At 57.5% G+C, this 19,213-nt stretch overlaps 1 protein-coding gene across 3 annotated transcripts; it reads right to left on the bottom strand.

Moving 5' to 3' along the window:
• Window positions 1-3,657: 3,657 nt before the first annotated feature.
• MED25 (mediator complex subunit 25) lies at window positions 3,658-18,906 on the bottom strand. Of its 3 annotated transcripts, none has more exons than XM_047709874.1 (18): window positions 18,699-18,904; window positions 18,557-18,602; window positions 18,160-18,284; window positions 11,907-12,005; window positions 11,408-11,528; window positions 11,003-11,165; window positions 10,747-10,877; window positions 10,387-10,474; window positions 10,105-10,295; window positions 9,545-9,673; window positions 9,074-9,159; window positions 8,937-8,994; window positions 8,687-8,794; window positions 8,386-8,574; window positions 7,966-8,037; window positions 7,613-7,831; window positions 7,128-7,308; window positions 3,658-4,771 (listed from the first exon to the last, which is right to left on the bottom strand). In XM_047709874.1, exons 1-18 carry the CDS (start codon window positions 18,830-18,832, stop codon window positions 4,527-4,529), a joined length of 2,385 nt encoding a protein of 794 aa, XP_047565830.1. In that variant the 5' UTR covers window positions 18,833-18,904; the 3' UTR covers window positions 3,658-4,526. The 3 variants fall into 3 exon arrangements, with proteins under 3 accessions (XP_047565830.1, XP_047565831.1, XP_047565832.1); XM_047709876.1 differs by lacking the exon at window positions 3,658-4,771 and adding an exon at window positions 6,513-6,645 and having other exon boundaries at window positions 18,699-18,902; XM_047709875.1 differs by lacking the exon at window positions 7,966-8,037 and having other exon boundaries at window positions 18,699-18,906.
• Window positions 18,907-19,213: the final 307 nt, after the last annotated feature.

The following is a 19,213-nucleotide window of genomic DNA, read 5'->3' as shown; positions in this document are numbered from 1 at the left end:
TGGCTCAGGTCATGACCCTTCAGTCCTGGGATCAAGGTCCACATGGGGCTCCCTGCTCAGTGGGGAGTCTGCTTCTCCCTCCCCCTGCTCCTTCTCTCTCTCTCGATCACTCTCTCTCAAATAAAATCTTTAAAAAAATAAAAATAAACTCAATTTTTAAAGAGTCAACTAAATCCAAACAAAATCGGCACACTGTTCGATCTTGAAATTTTGCTCTTAAGACTGAATCCCACAGGAATGCCTGCACAAGCGAGCAGAAACATATGTAAAAATCCCTACATGCTCCGTCTCGGCAGTATTTCTGGTTACGTGAAAACCTGCACAGCTAACCAACCGTCACGCATGGTGTGGCAAAGCGCTTCTAACATGGCCCCTGCGACCCCAACACCTCCTGGTATTACACTCCCTTCATTACGCCTCAGCTTCAGTGTGCCTGGGGCCAACTGAGTTGTTGTAATGCATAAAATATGGCCCAAACGATGGGATATCCTTTCTGTGACTGGGCTACAAAGAGACTCTGGCTTCCATCTTGGCTGCCCTCTCACTTCCGGAGCAGCCAGCCGCCATGCTGTAAGCTGCGCTACGAGGGGGCCTATGTGGTCAGAAACAGAGGGAGACTTCCGGCCAATGGCAAGGAACTGAGGCTCTGGGTCCAGTCGCCTCTGAGGGACTGAAACCCACCAGCAAGCCCATGAATGGGCTCGGGATGGGCCTTCCGCCATTTGGGCCTTCAGATGAGACTGCAGCCCGGACAGACCTTGAGCTGGAGGCACGAGCTGGGCTGTGCCTGGATTCCTGACCCAGAGTGACTGTGTGACAAATGCTTGCTGCCTGAGTGACTGGTGGGGTCTGTTCCACATCGACAACTTCTACAGGCTGGACTCCATGTGGAATTGGAATGGGGCCATTTTGGTGCCGTGTGCAATGACATGGACAGGAGGCCACGACTTAAGTGGGGGGAGGCAAAATAAACTGACCCCATTTATATGAGAAACACTGGAGCCTATAAATGTCTCAACAACCAAATACACAGAAACCCAAGCACCAAACGGTACATCTGCCTCTGGGACAGAAAGTGGTTCCTCAGCGCCGTGTGGCCACATCTGGGCTAAGGGGAAAAAAGAGGCACAAAAGGGAACTTTTTATTCTATACACTTCGATGCCTTTTTCTCTTTGTGAAACTGTAATCATGTATGTAACTCAATACACGTTTAAGGTTAATTTAAAAATAAGAACCCAAAACAGTGGGAAAATATGTGTTTTGTGTACCTTGAGCCAATATACCCTTTCTAGAAGGTCTTGTTTTCTCAGTTTTTCTCCATCAGGTGGGCATTTTCTCTTACCCAAGACAGGTTCACAATGAACGTGCTGGTGTTTAAGCATTTTTGTCCTAATCTTTTTTTTTCTTTCTCCCAGTTACATCCTGCCACTATTGCCAGTTGGGAGAATTCTCAAGAATTTCCTAGTCTTGCTTCCAGCTCTAGATGTGTGGTCCCACAGCAAACTGATCCAAAATGAAATGTTTCCAACAAGTTGCTCACCCAGTGATGACCTTCATGGATGCTCTGGTGACTCCGAACTTATAGGAACAGGTTTACTCACTACTCGTGGCTTCTAGGAGTACGTCTGGCCCGTGAGGACAGCTGGGGCTAAGAGCAGCTCTCCTGTGCGGAGGCCTGTGCTGAGCCTGCCATGTGCTCAGTCCTTCGGGGAAAAACTACCACTTGACATTGGGGGAAACTGAGGCTCAGGGAGGCAGAGAGACCAGCCCAACGCCAGAGCTAATCGGCGCAGCAGCCAGAGTTTAATCCCTGCTGTTCTAAGTTTTTCACTATTTCTTCCTCCATTCAAGTGGCTTTAATAGTAGTACCTTGCGCTCCGAGAAAACCTTTCCCAGATGTGCTCCTGGTGTTGGCTGGTTCTAAGAGGCACATTAAGCACGTAGCCGACCGCCTCTACCCGGCAGGACTGGGGAACGTGCAGCTGAGTTCTAGGTGCCTGGACATTTCTTCCCTCTCTGGGCGTTCTAGGAACCCCATGCTTTCTGTTGCCTCACCTTATGAACATACAGCCGGTCCCTTTGGTTCAGGGCAGTCCCTGAAGGGGACCTGAAGGTCCCTGAGGCCGGTCCCTTTGGTTCATCTACCCGGGTGCTGAGGTCCAGAGGGCCTCACTGGCCACAGATGGACAAACCAGCAACTGGAAACATTCCTTTTCAATCAGTTTGTCCTGGACTCAAACCTGTGCCCCCCCCCCCCCCCCCCCCCCCCCCCCCCCCGCCGCAGAGCTATTCCTAGAGGTGGAAACCGCGCAGGCTGCTCGCCCCTTGGCTTCTCCTTGCAGCAGGTTTGCCGATCGCTCTCTCCTCAGAAACGCTCAGCTTCCAGAACACACTTGCCTGGTCCGCCTGCCTTCTGGCTCCCTGCCCGGCCCGGATTTGTGGATCTATCTCAGGGCTGTCCTTGTCCCCGTGTCTTCTCCTTCTTCCAGAGGTCGCAAAATGGCGGCCTGATGGCCTTGTCAGAGGCACAAGGGGATTTTGTTTGGTCCTCACAGTGTTTGTTGCTGTTGCAATGTGAATGCCACTAGGTGGGGGGGGCACTCTGCAAGTTCGCCGCAGTCCCCATCACTCCCTACTGTCTTACACCCGTCCGCTTCACGCATTTCCATCACCTGCCTGGTCCCTGAAGCCATGGGTTTTCAAAAACCCCAGCTCCACACACTGCCTGGGAAACGCCACCCACTTGCCCTGGGGCCACCTCTAGCGTCTCCTGCTCTGTCTTTCGCCTACATGAGGGCCACCCAGGGGGCTCATTAAAATGGCGATTCCCAGCCTCCTTCCCGCCCCGATTCCGTGCAGCAGTGCCATGGCAGGGACGCTAAACTCGAATGCCGACAGGAGCCAGGCAGGCCACATAAATGAGTGAACTAGCCAGGCAGCAGAAAAGTCGACGGCCAGAATTAGCATCAAATTGTATTTTTACTGCACGATGGTGAATGCATGGAACAGAATACAAACATGGATGATACTGGAGTTTATATTTCAAATTCAAAATTGAAAAAATACAAATTGAAAAATAGAAATATTTAATTATTAAAATTTTCTCTTTCATAATTCTTTTGCCCCTTTGATTTTGAAGCCAGACGCCTGACCTCGCCCTTTCTACACCAAGAGGTCAGCGTCAGGCCTTGGTTGTCACGTTGGGATGAGCAGTTTAGAATTCAACCCTGAATCCTTAACTGGGAACGGTTATGTACTTTGAATCAATTCTGTAATGGAAAACCGCGGTTTACAAGCGCGGGCACCTCCAAAGCCCGTGACTCAAGACCACTGTAGGAGGCGGGGGTAGGGCCGTGACCTCCCGGTTCGGACCCCGCACCCTAGAGCCCTGTAGTTCAGCGGGTGCTGCCTGTGGTCTGCATTCACACGATCGACAGTAACTGGACAGTGCTAGTTCATTTTCACGAAGTCTGGACATGGAGAGCCTTTGGGGGAATTTGGTCTTGAGCCCCACCAGCTGGGTGAATACGGTCCAGGCCACATGTTTTGTTTCTGAAAACCAACTGCAGCGAAGGAACTGTTCCTTGCCAGTGGCTTCCCTGTTTTTGCCAGGACCGGGCAAACACGGTCATACATTCAAGTAGCTGTTTGTGAACGTCTTTGCAGAGAACTAGTGTTCGGAGGGTGGGGGTGGGGGGTTGTAGCCTCGACCAAAAGTCTTTGACCGACCTTCTCAGGGGAACCAGGTGTGGCTTCTGTCTCATTGCAGATGAACCAAGTCGACAGATTTCAACAATGCGGATCCCTTCCACACCATCACGTGATGACCAGGTCACAGAGCTTCTGTCAAATAACATTGGGTCAAGGTCACTGTCCACCTGCCCGTGGTTGAAGCGCAGGAGCGTGCCGAGGACGTCCGCGGTGTGTTCTGTGTTCCTTCTGAACACAATTCAACTCCTGGCGATCGAGGCAACGAGTTGACTTGCGTCCTCGCGGAGCGCTGCCTCCTGGGACGGAGGTGTCCTGACAAGGCCGCCTGTGACGCAGATCGTTAGCTACGACGGCCTGCGACTGTGCTTAGGAATTCTCGCCAGTCTGTGTGAGTATTTCTGTCAATACACACCCAAAATAGCCCATCTCCCAGTGTCGGGCCTGCCTGGGCACCGTGTCACAGACTTCTTCAGTCGCATCCAAATTCTTCATACCACAAATAAGTAAAGCTAACTGGGTGGTCAGAGTTCATGAGCAACGACAGAGAAGGCCACGACGGAGTCGACTCTTTCAAGCGACTGGACTAGTAAATCTTCCGGTTTCATCTTCGACTCACGGCGCAGTGCAAACGCCCGTCAGGCCGAAGGGACAGTGTCAACGGGCGGGCGCGTCCGTCCAGGAGCCGCTGTCCCGCTCCTTTACAAACTCGCCATCGCTGCGAGGCTTTCGCGCCCGGGCCGTGCTGTGCTCGAGACTCGAACTGCGCTCTGCAGCCACACTGCCTCTCGGACCTGCGTCCTTCCCGGAGCAAACCCTACTGACCCTTGAGGCCCTTTTTCAGCTCACTGAGGATCGCGTCTCGCATCTGTTCTGTGTACTGGTCGAAGCTCTTACTGTGCTTTGATTCGTAATGACGTCTCAGGTTGTACTCTTTCAACACAGATACGATTTTTTTGCATATTAAACACATAGGCATGCTCTTCACTTCCACAAAGAAATACGCTCGCTCCCATTTTTCTCGAAACACGTGGCCCTCTCGGTCTCTCTTTCGTTTTGCCACTTTTGATAGAGACATGGGTACAAGAAAGATTTCACTTGCCTCTGGATGCTACCAAGGAACAACCACAGCGCAAGCCCAAAGGCAATGACCCTCTGCCTCGCGGTGGGGGAGCCAAACGGGAGTGGTGGGGACTGCGGCGAACCGGAGAGCACACGCCCCATTGAAAGGGGCAGCTCCAGCCCAGTGTTGCTAGGCAGAAGGGCGGGCCCAGAGGTGCCAGAACTTCTGACTTGTCAAGAGAAGCGAAGGCTGCAGATTGGGTGTGTGTGAGGAGTGTGTGTGTATGTGTGTGTGTGCGAGAGAGAGAGAGAGAGAGAGAGAGAGTGTGTGTGTGTGTGTGTGTGTGTGAAGTATCCTGATTTTTACAACTAACTCGTTAGGAAAAAATGCTACGTATGCTAACACAGGGAAGGCCAAACAAAACGTCATCTGCAGAGTGGCCCACAGGCCACCAGATTGCAACCTCTCTCCTGAGATGGGGCTCAGGAATCGGATGTTAGCTGGCATCCCAAATAGTGCGGATGCTGGTGGTCCAGGCTTGGACCACGCACCAAGCAAAGCTAGTCTAGAGTCTGACAACAGACAACGAACTCCCTGCCCCCGGGTGGGACCGTCCCTGCACTCCACATCCTGTCCGTAGCCAGCTGCCCCCCACCCGGCTGTCTCCGAGGACATTCTTGCCTTGCCACGTCCCAAACCTACCCCCTACCATGTTTTCCGTCTCAGGGACTGCCCCACTGTCCACCCCACCCAAAGCCTGGGAAGGGCCATCTCTGGGACCTGGGGCCAGTCTCTCCTCACGTGTGATCTTGTCCACTCCCATGACTCCAACGATCACACATACGCCGTCTCCTAACAACACTTCTGAACTCCCAACACGTCCTCTGTCACTTGCGACACTCCCCGGACCGTGCGCACTCACTGCTGCTCCCTCCTCCGGGCCCCTCATGCAGGAAGCTCCGCCATCTACCAGCGCCCAGGCCAGGAGCCGAGGCCGACCCTGACCCCACCTCTTCACCCCCAATTCCTCTGCATGGCATGCTGAGTCCCCAGACTCGCCCCTCTTGCCCCCTGACTTGGTCCAGCTGCTCCACCAGCCTCTCCCCTCCCCAGGCCACCACCCTGGCCTCCCCCATGCATTCCTGGCCTTGCCTTGTCCCATGGCACTCGACAGTCCGGAGGCCCTGCCAGCCAGCTAGCCCAGACCGGCGCCCTGCGAGTGGCCTCCCCTGGCTCTCTCGCATCCTCAGGACAAGCCTTGAGCCACTCAGTTTGGAACCTGAGCCTCCTCCCAACCTGGCACCTGCTCGTCTCTCCAGGTCCCTCCTTCCTCCTGCTGGGCTTGCACCTCTGAACACCCCAAGCCTTCTCCTGCCCTCACACATTTGCTTCTGCTGTGCCCGCACCTAGATTACCACCTGCCTTCCTTCTCGGTCTCGTCGACTCCCGAGTCTCCTCCCGGACTGCTGAGCCCAGCTGGCTCAGAGGCCTCTTCCGGGCACCCGCCCTATCTCCGTGAGGGCGCACGGCCCTGTGAGCTCTGCCTGCCTGCCTCCACGTCCCACCCGCCCCGGCCCAAAGCCGGGCTGCACCAGACTGCCTGACTCACTGCGGGGGCCCAGGCGTCACACCAGCCCAGAGCCTCAGGGACATCTGCTGAAGCAAGAACAAGGACAGAGAGGTCTCCCCCAGGTCTCCTCCTGCCCAGTCCTGGGGGACGTCAGTGACGGGAGCCGGGGCGTGTGTTAAAAGGAACTTTATTGGGTGTCGGGGGTTCAGATGAGATCCATGAGGATGTCGTCCTCCATGACGCTGGGCTGCAGGCCCGGCTGGGGAACCGGGCCCCGGGGACCCCCGCTCAGCAGCATCTGACCTGGGGGGCAGTGGGGAAGGGACTGCATCTCCCAGTAGTCCCTGGGGCCCTAGAGGGCCCTGGGCCTGCTTCCTCCCTCTTCCTCTGGGAACCCAAGGTAATACCTTTCCTAGGAAGCCCCAGGGAGAACCATCAGAGGGACCTTCTGGCCCCATCTGGTCACAAATGTGCTGATTCCCATGAGCCTTTAGGAGCCCATCCCCAAAACTACTTCTCTGACCCTAAGACTATGTTTCCCATCAACCCCGGGACACACAGGAAAGAAATCACAAAAAGAGATCTTGTCCCACTAGGTCTTGACCCTCTGGACTGTATTTTCCAGGAGCCCTCAGAGCCTCCCAAGAACCCTGGGGTCAGGGGAACCAGCTACCATTCTTGAATCCCAGCCTTCAGTTCCCAGGAGCCCTTGGTCTTGAGGCTCTAGCTCAGGGGCTGCTGGGACAGTCGGTCCAGACCCCTGCCCTCCCCGGGGACCTCCTTACCTGGCAGTGGAGCTCTCGGGGGAAGCTGTGTGGGCCAGGACTGGGCAGGCGGTGGGTGCAGGAGGGGGGGCCCCAGCTGGGGTTGCCCCAGACCCTGGTGTGGTGGGGGCAACAGTGCAGAAGCCCCCGGTGGCTGGAGGTGGTGGAGGGAGGCTTGGGGTGCAGGCACCCCAGTCTGGGGCTGCGAGAACAAAGAAAGTGGCTCAGAGTCCCCACCCCATGGAGCAACCTCTTGCACAGAAGCTACTCAGAGAACATCTCTCCCAGTGGCTGTGGGGGGGGAGGGGGTCTTTCTTCAAAGGAATCTTAGCAGAAGCCCATGTCAGACAGACAGAAGAGCCAGACTGCCTGGACCCCTTGGCAGGGCTCTATTCACACCCTCTGATCAAAGCCAACCTCCTTCCTCCCAAACAAAAGGACCAGAACCATCAGGGCCCAGGGTGCAGCCCCATGACTCCCATCTGCCCCCCACCCCCAAGTCTCACCGGAGGTGGGTTGAGGAGGAGACTCCGCAGTTGGGGGTTGGCCCCAGGGTTCTGAGGCCGGAGGATGGGTCCAGGAGGGGGAGGGCCAGGGGCTGCTCCAGGAGGGCCTTGGGGGGCGCCTGGGGGGGCCTGGGCAGCACCTTGGGGCTGGGGCTGTCCTGAGGCTGCGGAGGCCCCCATAGTGCCCTGAGGCTGGGGCTGTGGTGGGCGGAGCTGGAGCTGGTGGGGAGAGATGGGGGTAAGGGACAAGGCAGATTCCCCAGACTTTTTGGCCTCCGAGGTCAGGTCAAAATGACAGTGTTCCTTGGGGGTCTCCCCCGCCCTGGCCCTGACCCCACAAGCCCTCTCCTCACCAGATTCTGTGAGGGTCTCGCCTGGTCCTCCAGAATGGGGCCCAGCCCAGGGGGTGCCTGCTGTGCCCCCATCTGTGTGGGACAGGGAGCAGGTCAGTGACAGGTGGCGTTGGGAGTGGGGGCCCTGTGTTTGGGCGGGGGGGAGCCTTCTGAACCCTGAAAGGGAACCCGTCGGGAGCTAGTGATGTTCTTCGGGAGCGGGTGGTCTGGGAGGTACACCTAACTCTCCCAAGCCCCCAAGAAGCGGGGCTGGGCCTCAGAGATTCGCTGCAGACAGTGAAAGGCGTACAAAGATCTCGAGAACATGTGGGGAAGGAACTGAACCCAGGTGGCCACGTCTCAGCCCAGGAGGGACGCTGGGGCTCAGGGGCCCGTGGGGGCAGGGGCAGGTCCCGGGGGGAGAGGGCCCCGGTCACTCACCCCGCGCTGCTGCTCCAGCTTCTGCTGCTGGACTTGCTTGTGGTTGGTGATGACCTGCCGGATGCCGTTGACGAAGCCGCTCTGGTCGTAGGGGATGAGGCCCATGAAGATCTTCTTCTTGGACGAGTAGAGCAGCATGAGCACGCGCACCTCGCAGGGGGCCGTGTGGGGGAAGTGCACGCAGCCGGCCTGGCGGAGGATGCGCCCCAGTCACCCCTCAGGAGGAGGGGGAGGGGCACCCTAGCCCCGCTGGTTCTAGAAGCTCCACAGGCACCCGCGGCCCGCCCTGTGCCGGACTCACAAAGCCGTTGCCCATGATGCGGTAGAGGCCTTTCAGGGACTCCAGGTCCTTGTTGGTGAAGTGGAACTGCACCATCCTCGAGTTCCGGAACAAAGGGCCCAGGGTGGTCTGCAGGAGACACACGGGCCGGCGTGCGGAGTGGGGAAGGGAGGAGCAGGGATGGAGGCAGGTGCGGGGCAGGGAGGGGACGAGGGAAGAGAACTCGACCAGCTGACTGGAGGGGCGGGCGGTGCCCCCTCGGGCCACTCACCAGCAGCTGCTGCGGGATAAGCTGCATGATCAGCTTCTGGGGCCACTGCTCCGTCTTCCTGGGGGCGAGGGGGGAGAGGCGTCAGGAGGTTGCAAGCCCGGCCCCACCCGGCCCCAGCCCTACCATCCATCACCTACAAGTTCTCGCCGTGATTCACGTAGACCTGGCACGGCAGTGACCGGGTCAGTTTGGTGTTGGCGTCCACGGAGGCAGGTTTGGGCTTCTGAGTGGAAAAGCAGCACATGTCACGGCGAGAAGAGCCCCAAAGCCTGGGCCCTTCAACCTCTCCTGTCCTACCCTGGGGGCCCCGGAGCTCAGGACCTGCCCCAGCTCAAGTCCCACGAGCCCTGGGTCCCTCCTCCAGACCAGCGGTCCTGCAAACCTCTGTCCCCTCCCTGCCCTGATCCCCTCAAGCCCCATCACGCCCCAAATCTGAGACTTTTAGGTTCTGAACCTACAACACAATCCTTACTACCTCCTTCATCCTGAATTCAAGGCTTCCTTGAGACTCTCCTCAGGACCCCAAGTGCCACAGCCCCACAGGGACCCCAGCCCAGCCCCACATCCAAACAGGCCGTGAGGTCCCCGTGGCTCTTCGAGCTACTCACCTCCTGCCACTCGAGGACCCCGCTCCAGGCCAGGAGTTTGTTGGAGACCGACTGCTGCCCCCCAAGGGCCGGGGCCCCGAGCTGGGCCGGGGAAGGGCCGCTCACCCCGCCAGGGGCCACCGAGCCCGCCTGCCAGAGGGGAGCAAGGAGGACAGTGGAGCCGGGTCAGACCGTCTCCTGGGAGGGGCGACCCGAGAGACAGACAGACCAGCAGGAAGACTGGAACTCGGGCTCCTTCTCGACACCACCCAACGGTGCCTGGGACCACAAATGCTCTGACTCCGGAAGATCTGAGGACTCTAAGGACCCGTGACGCTCCAACTCCCGGAATCTCCTGGGGTCCTCTGAACAGTCCTCACCCGCTGGGAGCCAAAGCCCCATCATTCCGTCCCCAGACCTTCCTGCCTCAGTCGTCTGTGGCACAAGCCCCCAGAAGCCCTGAGGACCCAGGACGAGACCCACGTGCCCTCACACCCTCCTCGGGAAGGCAAACTGCTCGGCCTCATCTCTGTAAGCAGCTGGGGGGGGTAGGGCAGTGGGGCGGGTGTGCAAGTGCCTACCATGGACGGTGCCCCAGGTTGTGCAGGGGGGGCCAGGCCTGGGCCAGGAGCCACGGTGGAGACCAGGCTGGGCTGCGAAGCAGGGGGTGGCTTGGGGGCGCCAGGGGGCCCCGGCGGCAGAGGAGGGGCCGGGGCCTGGCTGAAGGGGGGACCCACTCCTGGAGCGGCTTGCAGAGGGTTAATGGGTGAGACTGTAGGAGAGACCAAGAGGAAAGGCGGGGACAGATGTGCAGAGGGGCCTGGCTGACCCGAGCCCACCCCATGTCCCCCCTCGGGACTCACAGCGTGGGCCCAGCCCCGCCTTCTGGTTCTTGGCGGCTTCCACTGCATTCTGGGCCGCCACCTGAGCTGCACTCAGGTTCCCAGGGACCTGGGGGTGGAAGGTGATGAGGACCACGCACTCCAGTCTGAGTGTCCCATGGGGTCACACCACTGCGCCCACCCAAGGGACAGCTATCCTGGCCATCACATCACGCAGGGTGACTCCCATCCCTGCAGAGGGATGTGATTCTCTGGCCCCAAGAGTCCCACCCACCCTGGGGTCCCAGTGGAGACTCCCCATCACCCCATAAGCCCCGACATCCAGCTAGGTCTCTCCCACAAGGCCCCAGGAGCACGTCCCCTCCCTGGCCACGTCCATACCTGATACTGCTGGGGGACAGGGGGAAGAGGCTGCTGGGGGGCTGCTGAGAGCGAGGCGCCCGAGGGTGCAGCTGGAGGCAGGGGGACAGGCTGCTTTGGCTGGAGGGGGCCTGGGGCCGAACCACCCCCAACTGAGAGCAAAGGATGGACGACCGAGTCCCATGCGAAGGGATTAGAGAGGGGAGAAAAATCTAAGTCAGAGGGAGCGGGGTGGGGGACACCCCCAGTCGCTCCACTGCTGGCACTCGGGCCTCACCCGGCAGCACGAGCCCCCGCACCAGCACCATGTGCCGGGGGTCCTGGCTCACGTCTGTTGGCGGCTGCAGCGGCTCCAGCAAGGCAGGGGGAGCTGCCTTCTCGAACAGCAGCCTCAGGGCAGGCAGCTTCCGGGGAGACACTATGGAGAAGTGGATCCCTTGCTGCAGGAGGAGAGAGGCGCCATCAGGGGAGGGCTGTCAGGGGACCCCCAGGCTACCACACCCGCTGGGCTCTGAAGCAAAACTCCCATCAGGCTTTGAGCCAAGGGACCCTGGGCCTGTATCAGCTGCCTCGTGGGCCTCTGGGTTTTAGATCTTCCAAAGGAGTAGCAGAGGGCCTCGAAGCTCCGCAGACCCCAGGCCCCTCCTCCCAGAGCTCCTCCCTCAGACTCAAGAGTCCTCACCTCCCCTATCTTCTGCACGAGACTCTCCGTCGTGTACCCAGAGTACGTGGTGCTCTCGACGGCCGGGAGCAGGTATGGGGGCGAATTACAGATAAGGAGGCAGACGCGATGTGTCTGGCCGCTGCCAGGGAGAAGAAAAGACTTGGAGCAGGTAACAACAGAGGCCCCGGAAAGGGACAGACCAGCCCCAGCCGAGGGCAAGTACTCCACCCTACAGGAAGTCAGGAGGAATGGCCCCACTTCACAGCTGAGAACACTGAGGCCCAAAGACGTTCCTGACTCCCTCTGAGTTGCCCAGCAGGTAAGGAAAGCAGGAGGCAGACCCAGAGCAGGTTCCTCTTCCCAGTGAGGACACCAAGACCAGGCACCGGCCAGGGGACACGGCCTGGCTCCCTCCTGGAGAGCTTTCCAGGGCAGGAGGCAGTGGGTGGAGTCCCGCAGCAGACAACGCCGGATGGGAAGAGGCACTGGGGGCCCCCCCCAGGCTGGGCACACTCACATCTGCTCCCGCATCTTCTTGAAGTCATCGAAGAGCTGCAGGGCCGTGCTGAGGCCTTCTGCAATGAGGCTGCAGCTCTCGCCGCCCCCGCCCATGAACCTGCAGGGGGTGAGGCTGTCAGCCCCGGGGTCCCCTGTGGCACCCAGGGCTGCCACCGCCCAGCCCCCCGCCCCGCCACACCTAAAGAGCCTGAGTTCACGTCGCCCTCCTCCCCACCCTCTACCCTGCGCCTGGGCATGGGGCCACCGAGGAGTTTCCTGCTCCATCCCCAGCGCTGACGCGGCGCCAGGCCTACCAAATGTGGACAAGGGCTGTTTGTCATCTCCTCTGACGGAGTCCCTCCGGCCAGAGGTCCTGCCAGATCAAGGACAGGAGAAGGCCCAGGACACCTGCCTATGAATTCGTTCCGTGCACCTCCCCTCAGGGCTGGGTGTTCCACCTTTAAAGCCAGCTCTGGCCTTAGCCCACCCTCCCAGGCCAATATGGGGGCCTCCTCTGTCCTCCCATTGTCAAGGGTTGAATTGTGTCCCCCTCCCCAAGAGATATTGAAGGTTCTAACCCCGAATAATCCCAGAATGTGACCTTTGGAAACGGGTATTTACAGAGGTAAGGACACTACATTGAGGTCACAGGGTGGCCCATGTCCTTAGAGTCAAAACAGGGAAACGTGGATACAGAGGCAGACATGCTCAGAAGGAAGAAAATGTAAAGAAAGAGGGAGAAAGCCATATGGAGATCAGAGAGACACTACCACCAGCCAAGGATTGTGTGGGGACACCAGAAGCTGCAAGAAAAAGATCTTCCCCTACGGGCTCCCGAGGGAGCATGGCCCTGCCCACACCCTGATCCTGAGCTCCTGGATCCTAAACTGTGAGTCACTACCTTTCTGTGGTCCTAAGCCAACCAGTTTTTTTTTTTCTTTTTTAACTTAAGATTTTATTTATCTTTTTGAGAGAGCGAGTGCACCCATGCACCCCTGCACATGAGCAGAGGGAACGGCAGAGGGAGAGGGAGAAGCAGCTTCTCCACTGAGCATGGAGCCCAAGGCGAGCCACGCTCGATCCTGGGACCCGGGGTCATGACCTGAGCCCAAGTCAAATGCTTACTTGAGTGAGCCCCCCAGGCGCCCCTAGGCCGATCAGTTCTTTCTACTTCATTTCGGCAGCCCCAGGAAGTTCCTACACAGACTCAGGGTTCCCTTCCGTCGGATGCGCAGACAGGTCACCAGTGACCAGCCCGTGTGGGCTGTGGCAGCGGGACAGCCTCTAAGTGGTGCAGCTGCCGCCACCGGGATTCTTCCCATCACGGGGCAGTGAGGCTACTCTCGCCACAGGTGCGTGTGTGCACGGTGACCACATGCTAGCAGAGCAGAGCAGGAGGAAAGATGGTGAACAGGGTTGCCTGGGGGGCTCAGTGGGTTGAGGCCTCTACCTTCGGCTCAGGTCATGATCCCAGGGTCCTGGGATCGAGCCCCGCTCGGCGGGGAGCCTGCTTCCTCCTCTCTCTCTGCCTCTCTGCCTACTTGTGATCTGTGTCAAATAAATAAATAAATAAATCTTTTTTTTTTTTTTTAAGATTTTATTTATTTATTTTATTTATTTATTTATTTTATATCCATCCCAGGACCCTGGGATCATGACCTGAGCCGAAGGCAAAGGCCTCAACCCACTGAGCCATCCAGGTACCCTGTAAATAAATAAATCTTAAAAAAAAAAAAAAAATGGCTAAAGGAGAGGGTAGGGCTGGCTCAGTCGGTAGAGCACACAGCTCTTGAACCCCGGGTCAGAGCTCGAGCCCCGCTGCACGGAATTTACCTGCGCACGCGCACACGTACGCACCTAACAAAGAGCCGCCAGCCCAGCCGTGTCCGTTAACACCAGAATAAAGCCAAGCTCTCAGCTGGGCATCTGGGGCCCTCCACGCGCAGGGCTCTGCCCACCTTCCTGCTCCATCGTCCTCTGGTACAAGCCGTCCAGAATGCCTCCCATGTCCCTGGTCTCCGCGCTCTGCCACATAACCGGTCTCCTGCCTGTGCTGTTTGCCGTGACCACACACACCCCTCTTCTGGCCCAGGAGGAAAATCCCTGCTTATCTATCCTATGACCTCCCCAGCCCGGCATCCCCTCCTCCGGGAAGCCTGCCTCAGCGACCACCTGGTTTTAGGGCCCACCCTCAATCATATGCCATGTCACTGGAGGGCGTGACTGTCAGGCTTCCCTCCACAGCGCACCTGACGCCCGGAGCCAGGGCAGCCTGCAGTGAAGGGGACCAAGCGGCCAGTCCGAGGCGTCTCCAGCTTGTGTGCAAGGTGCCCGAGGACACACGGGGCCTCCTGGATGCGGGACCCACAGCAGCTCGACCCTCTGCTCCCGTCCCAAGTTCTCACGCCAATACTTACCAGCTGCAGGCTTCTGCCCCCTTCTCACTCTAGGCCCTGTGACCTCGAGGCCTTCGTTCTCCCTCTCTGGGCACGCAGGCCCCACTGCTGCTCCTTACCCCCACCCCTGCTCCCAGCCCTGCTCTTCCCTACCACCAAGACTGTTCCGCACGAGAACCAGAAGGCCAGGGTTGGGGGGCAGCCCCCAGTGACGGAACGGACCCCGCACCCGCTCTGCCGCAGCTTCCTGTTCCCGAATAAATCAAACCGCTATCTTCACGAGGTTTTTGGAGCAAAAAGTGTCCTGGCTGGGCCTGGCCAGAAGGCGGTGCGGGGGGGGGGGGGGGGGGGGAAGGACACGACCCACACAGATATGGAGCAGCTGCTTCATGTGTGCATATCTCCCTTTAGAGACGGGAAAATGTTTTGGGGCCATGTGACTGCCCAGTGTACACAGAATAAATGCCACGGAACTGCTCACTTCAAAATAATCAGCTCTGTTATGCGAATTTTACCACAATTTAAAAAAGCAACATATGAGGGAACGTGTGATCAACCAATCACTTTGAGATCCTGGAACTCGCTTTTCTCTTCCAGAGCTAGGCTGCCTGTTACCCACTCAGAGAGCTACGGAACACATATTTTGTCCAAGAAACGAGAAAGGCTGGAAAAATGGGGAGCAGAAATAAAACCTGGTCTGTTCCAAAATACGTTTTGAATACCATCGAGTTTACAATAAGCCGTAATTCCAAACGAAGCCCTCACCGGTGCACACGCGAAGTAAGGCGGCAGTGCTTGGTGCCAAGGGTGGGCTCGGCCTCTTACTGCTTCCCTTGCCTCTTGCCCAACCCCCCCACCCCACCCCAGTCTTCACTGCCCACCCTCACGGGTAATGAGCCTTTGGAGGCCCTCCAAGGTACTGGTCAAAATGAGTGACTGAACAGCCACCAGGCTCGACCCGCCTGGCCAGTCACACTACTATGAACACCACCAGCTCCAAGAGGGCCAGGACCTGGCTGCCTTATATCCCCAAGGCCTCAGTGCCCAGGGCAGTTTGCTCCACAAACACCTGTTGAAGGAACGAATGAATGAACGAACAGACGGTCACAGTGCTAGGGAGAAAACACTCAGAGCTCCTTTTCCTTCTATCCTTTCTTTCTGATTCTGGGTCATTTGCTGTAGGGGAGGAGATAAAAAAAAAAAAAAACACCAACCCCGCCCCTCTTGAAAGAAAGGAAATGGAACAGCAGAAATAAATCTTCCCAAAGCAAGGACGTTTCACAAATCACACTGCATGCTTTGTTCCTTAAGTTACAGACGTTTCGGAGGAAGATAAGATTTCTTCTCCGAGTGTGAACAAAGCCCACAGACTTTCTTTGTGATCTCTGTGCCAGACCAGCAGGCCAAGTCACAGAAAGTGAATTTAGATGGTTACACAGGACTTGCTGAAACAATGAGCACTGCCAACGTTTATCAGCTGACTGGGAGGATTCCGAGGTGAGCACACAGCCTACAGAGCTCCTTCATTTGGTTAAAGCTGATTCTAAGTTGATTAAAGAGGAGGCGTGGATGCGCACCAAATGTGCTCGAAAAGCATTTCCCTCTTCTCTTCCACACGCTTTGGAAAGACTTATTTACTTAAATATTTTTAAGATTTTTTAAAAAGTGTTTATTTACTTATTTAAGTCCTCTCTACGCCCATCATGGGGCTCAAACTCAACCCCGAGATCAAGGCTAGCATGTTCTTCCGAGCCGGCCGGGCGCCCCGGAAAGCTGTAAATAAGGAGGTTTAACTGCGTGTCCTGACAAGTCAACACCACCAGAATTTTTGATTTCTTGGTGATGATCTTCTCCATGGCTTTCACTCATTTATTTACTGTCAAGGTCTCCCGAGGCCTTTTGGGCGCCAGGCCCCAGCTGGCAACAAAAAAGGAGAAGGGACACCAGGGACCTAGACGTTCACGGTTCAAAGGCATGGGAGTAGGACAGGGCAACAGCCAGGAGCGGCAGGCGCAGAGGAGGGAGCGACTGGGTGCCTGCCAGCATCCGGGGAGGGACACCGGAGCTGGGTCTTGCAGTTTCGAGGGTCACCAGGAAGAAATCAGGCCAGACCCTGTGCTCGGAGCTAGGCACCTAAGGGACATCACACTTGAACTTGGGCCTCAAAGAGCCCCCCAATTACCATTATTCAAGTCTCATAACAATCTATCTCAGTACTTCTCAGCTGGGGTGGGTTTTGTCCCCCCAACTCGCCACCCAGAGGACATCGGACCATGTCTGGAGACATTTTTGTGTGTCACAACTTGGAGGTGGCTCCTGGCACCTGGTAGCTAGAGGCGAGGGAGAATACTGAACTCCTGGGAGTGTGCAGGACAGCCTCTGCAACAGTGAATCACTTAGCCCGAAGTGTCAACAGTCCTGAGATCAGGAAATGCCACTCTGTCCTGACTACCAGCTCGAATGACCATGCGGGGTCAAACTTGGGTGTCAACTTCCCAGGGAACGGGCAGCCCCCAGTCCAGCACATGCAGTCTGGAACCAAGCAGGCACTCAGCAAGCACGTGCTGAACAAATGTAGGAAGAGAACAGCAGCCATGAAACGGCGCCGTTTAGTGAACTCAAACCACAGACCAGACACCGAGCCCGGCAGAATGAAGGCACTACAGGAAGATGAGCTCCTCTGATCCTCTAAGACCACAGAGATCCGGACTGCCATCATCCCCTCACCGACCAAGAAACCGAGATGTGAACCAACAGCGAACACAAACACAGCACTTAATACATCCCAGGTGCTGTCTGAAGGGGTCACCAACTCATTTAATTCCCAAAGAATGCCTATGAAGTCCTGGTAGCCAGTGCCCCCCAATGACCCCCACCTCGTGGTATTTTACACCCTCGGCATTCATCTCCGCGCACACTCCCCGCACTGAACAGGACTGACAGCCATACTAAACAGAATGCGGCAGAGATAATGCTGTGTGACTTCCGAAACTTGATCATAAAAACCCACGTAGCCTCCTCTTTGCTCCTTCTGTTGTGCTGCTGAGGGAAGCCTGCTGCCACGCTAGGAGGCCACTCCGCAGCCACAGAGTGAGCCACCTTGACAATGGATGGGCCAGGCCCCTGGATAACAGCCACCTCAGGGGACCCTGCCAGAACTATCTGCTAAGCCAGTCCTGAATTCCTTACTTACAGAGCTGGCACAGAATAATTAACATTTACGGTCTGGACCCACTAAGTTTTAGGACAATCTATTACACAATTGAGAATAAATAATACAATAAATAAGTACTATAACAACCCCCCCCCACCAAAGGGATAGGAGATAAACTACAGTAGACACAAAGGGAACAGGGACTCCTCTGAGTCCGGGAGTTTTGTCGTGGTTTAGCTGTGATCTGACCCGTTCAGCTGTGATCTGACCGCAGGCTGTCTGCACCCGCACTGGGCCGGCAAAGGGAACATTCCACATCCCATCCTAAGCACAGAGGGATCTGTCCTGGCCTAGGCCCCACCCCGCCTCGCACTCAGGCTTCAAAGGGCCCAGCTGAAAAAGGAAGACTGGAGTACAGATGAGAAACAGCCAAAGAACGTGGAGAATCACGCAGAACGTGGAGGACCCCATAGTACCAGATGAGCGCTGGAGCTCAACAGGCCTCCCAAACTGGGAAGATTTTTCTACTTCCACACAGGATGGCAAAACCGCTGAGCACACAGAACCCACCGCGGAAGTGACTTATGGACAAAAACAATCCCTCTCAGCCCTTTCAGCCACCCAGTGTGAGGGACGGTCCCTGAAGCTCAAACCAAGCCACCATCCATTCATGATCCCTTGCAGGGTCCCCCAACCCACCGCAAACACAAGAAAAAGCTCACTTAATGCCATCGAGCCAGGTGACAAACTCATAGGCGCTGCTGGTGGGAGCATGACACTGTACGTAGGACTCAGGAGCGCAGTCCACCGTGTTGAACACCACGAGGCTGTACTGGGTCCCCCCATACTGGGAGGAGAGGACAGAAGAACTTTTCACCTGGGACCCCAGTCCACCTCCCTCCTCCCTCAGACCCAGAAGTCCACCCCCAGCTCCCTCCTCCCTCAAACCCAGGAGTCCGATCCCCGGCTCCCTCCTCTCTCCTCCCTCGGACCCAGGAGTACGGTCCCGGCTCCCTACTCCCTCAGACCCAGGAGTTCGGTCCCCAGCCCCTCCTCCCTCAGACCCGGGAGTCGGTCCCCAACTCCTCCTCCCTCAGACCCAGGAGTCCCAAGACTCACGTCGCCCCCGAAGTCCGTCTCGGCAGGAGGACCACCATTAAAATACCTGTGAGGGTCGGAGGCAAAAGGTCGGGGTCAGGCAAGAAACCGTGGAAAACTAAAGTCGGAGGGCCGGACTGGAAGTCGCGGAAACGGGACTCACTCGATGGCCGGAAGCAGGTAGTGCTTGCGCAGCCCTTCAAAGTAAGGCCCCAGGTTGGCCGTGCCCTCAATCACAAACACCACGTCAGCCACGAGGCCCCCGGCGCGGGCCGGGCCCTCCGACCCGGGGACCATTCCCCTCGCCCCAGCCGCCACCGCCGCCACCGCCGCCGCCGCCGCCGCTGCGGGATGGGCGGAAATGCGCCTGCGCTGCGCGTGCACCGGCGCCGGACGTCTTAGCGTCGCCGCTCGACGCGCCTGCGGCCATGTTTGTGCGGGGCACTCAGGGCGCGCTGGTTCTGTGTCCATCCTCGTTGGTACGCACCGCGTGCAAGATTAAGAGCACAGCGAACCCCTTCGGGGGCCTGACGGGGAAGACTGAATCATTGTCAGGATGTGGAGTGACATATATTGAGAGAGGAGCAGTCGGCCGCCATCTTTGAGCGAGGCGCCAGTTCCGATTCAGGTCTCAGTGGGAGGGTCAGGAGACCTGGTTGCTATGCAACGCACACGCTG

This window comes from Lutra lutra, chromosome 17 (genome assembly GCF_902655055.1).
Source record: "Lutra lutra chromosome 17, mLutLut1.2, whole genome shotgun sequence".
In the NCBI taxonomy this organism is placed as follows: domain Eukaryota; kingdom Metazoa; phylum Chordata; class Mammalia; order Carnivora; family Mustelidae; genus Lutra; species Lutra lutra.
The sequence above is the reverse complement of the archived record's forward strand: the minus strand, read 5'-3'. Positions and strand labels throughout refer to the sequence as shown.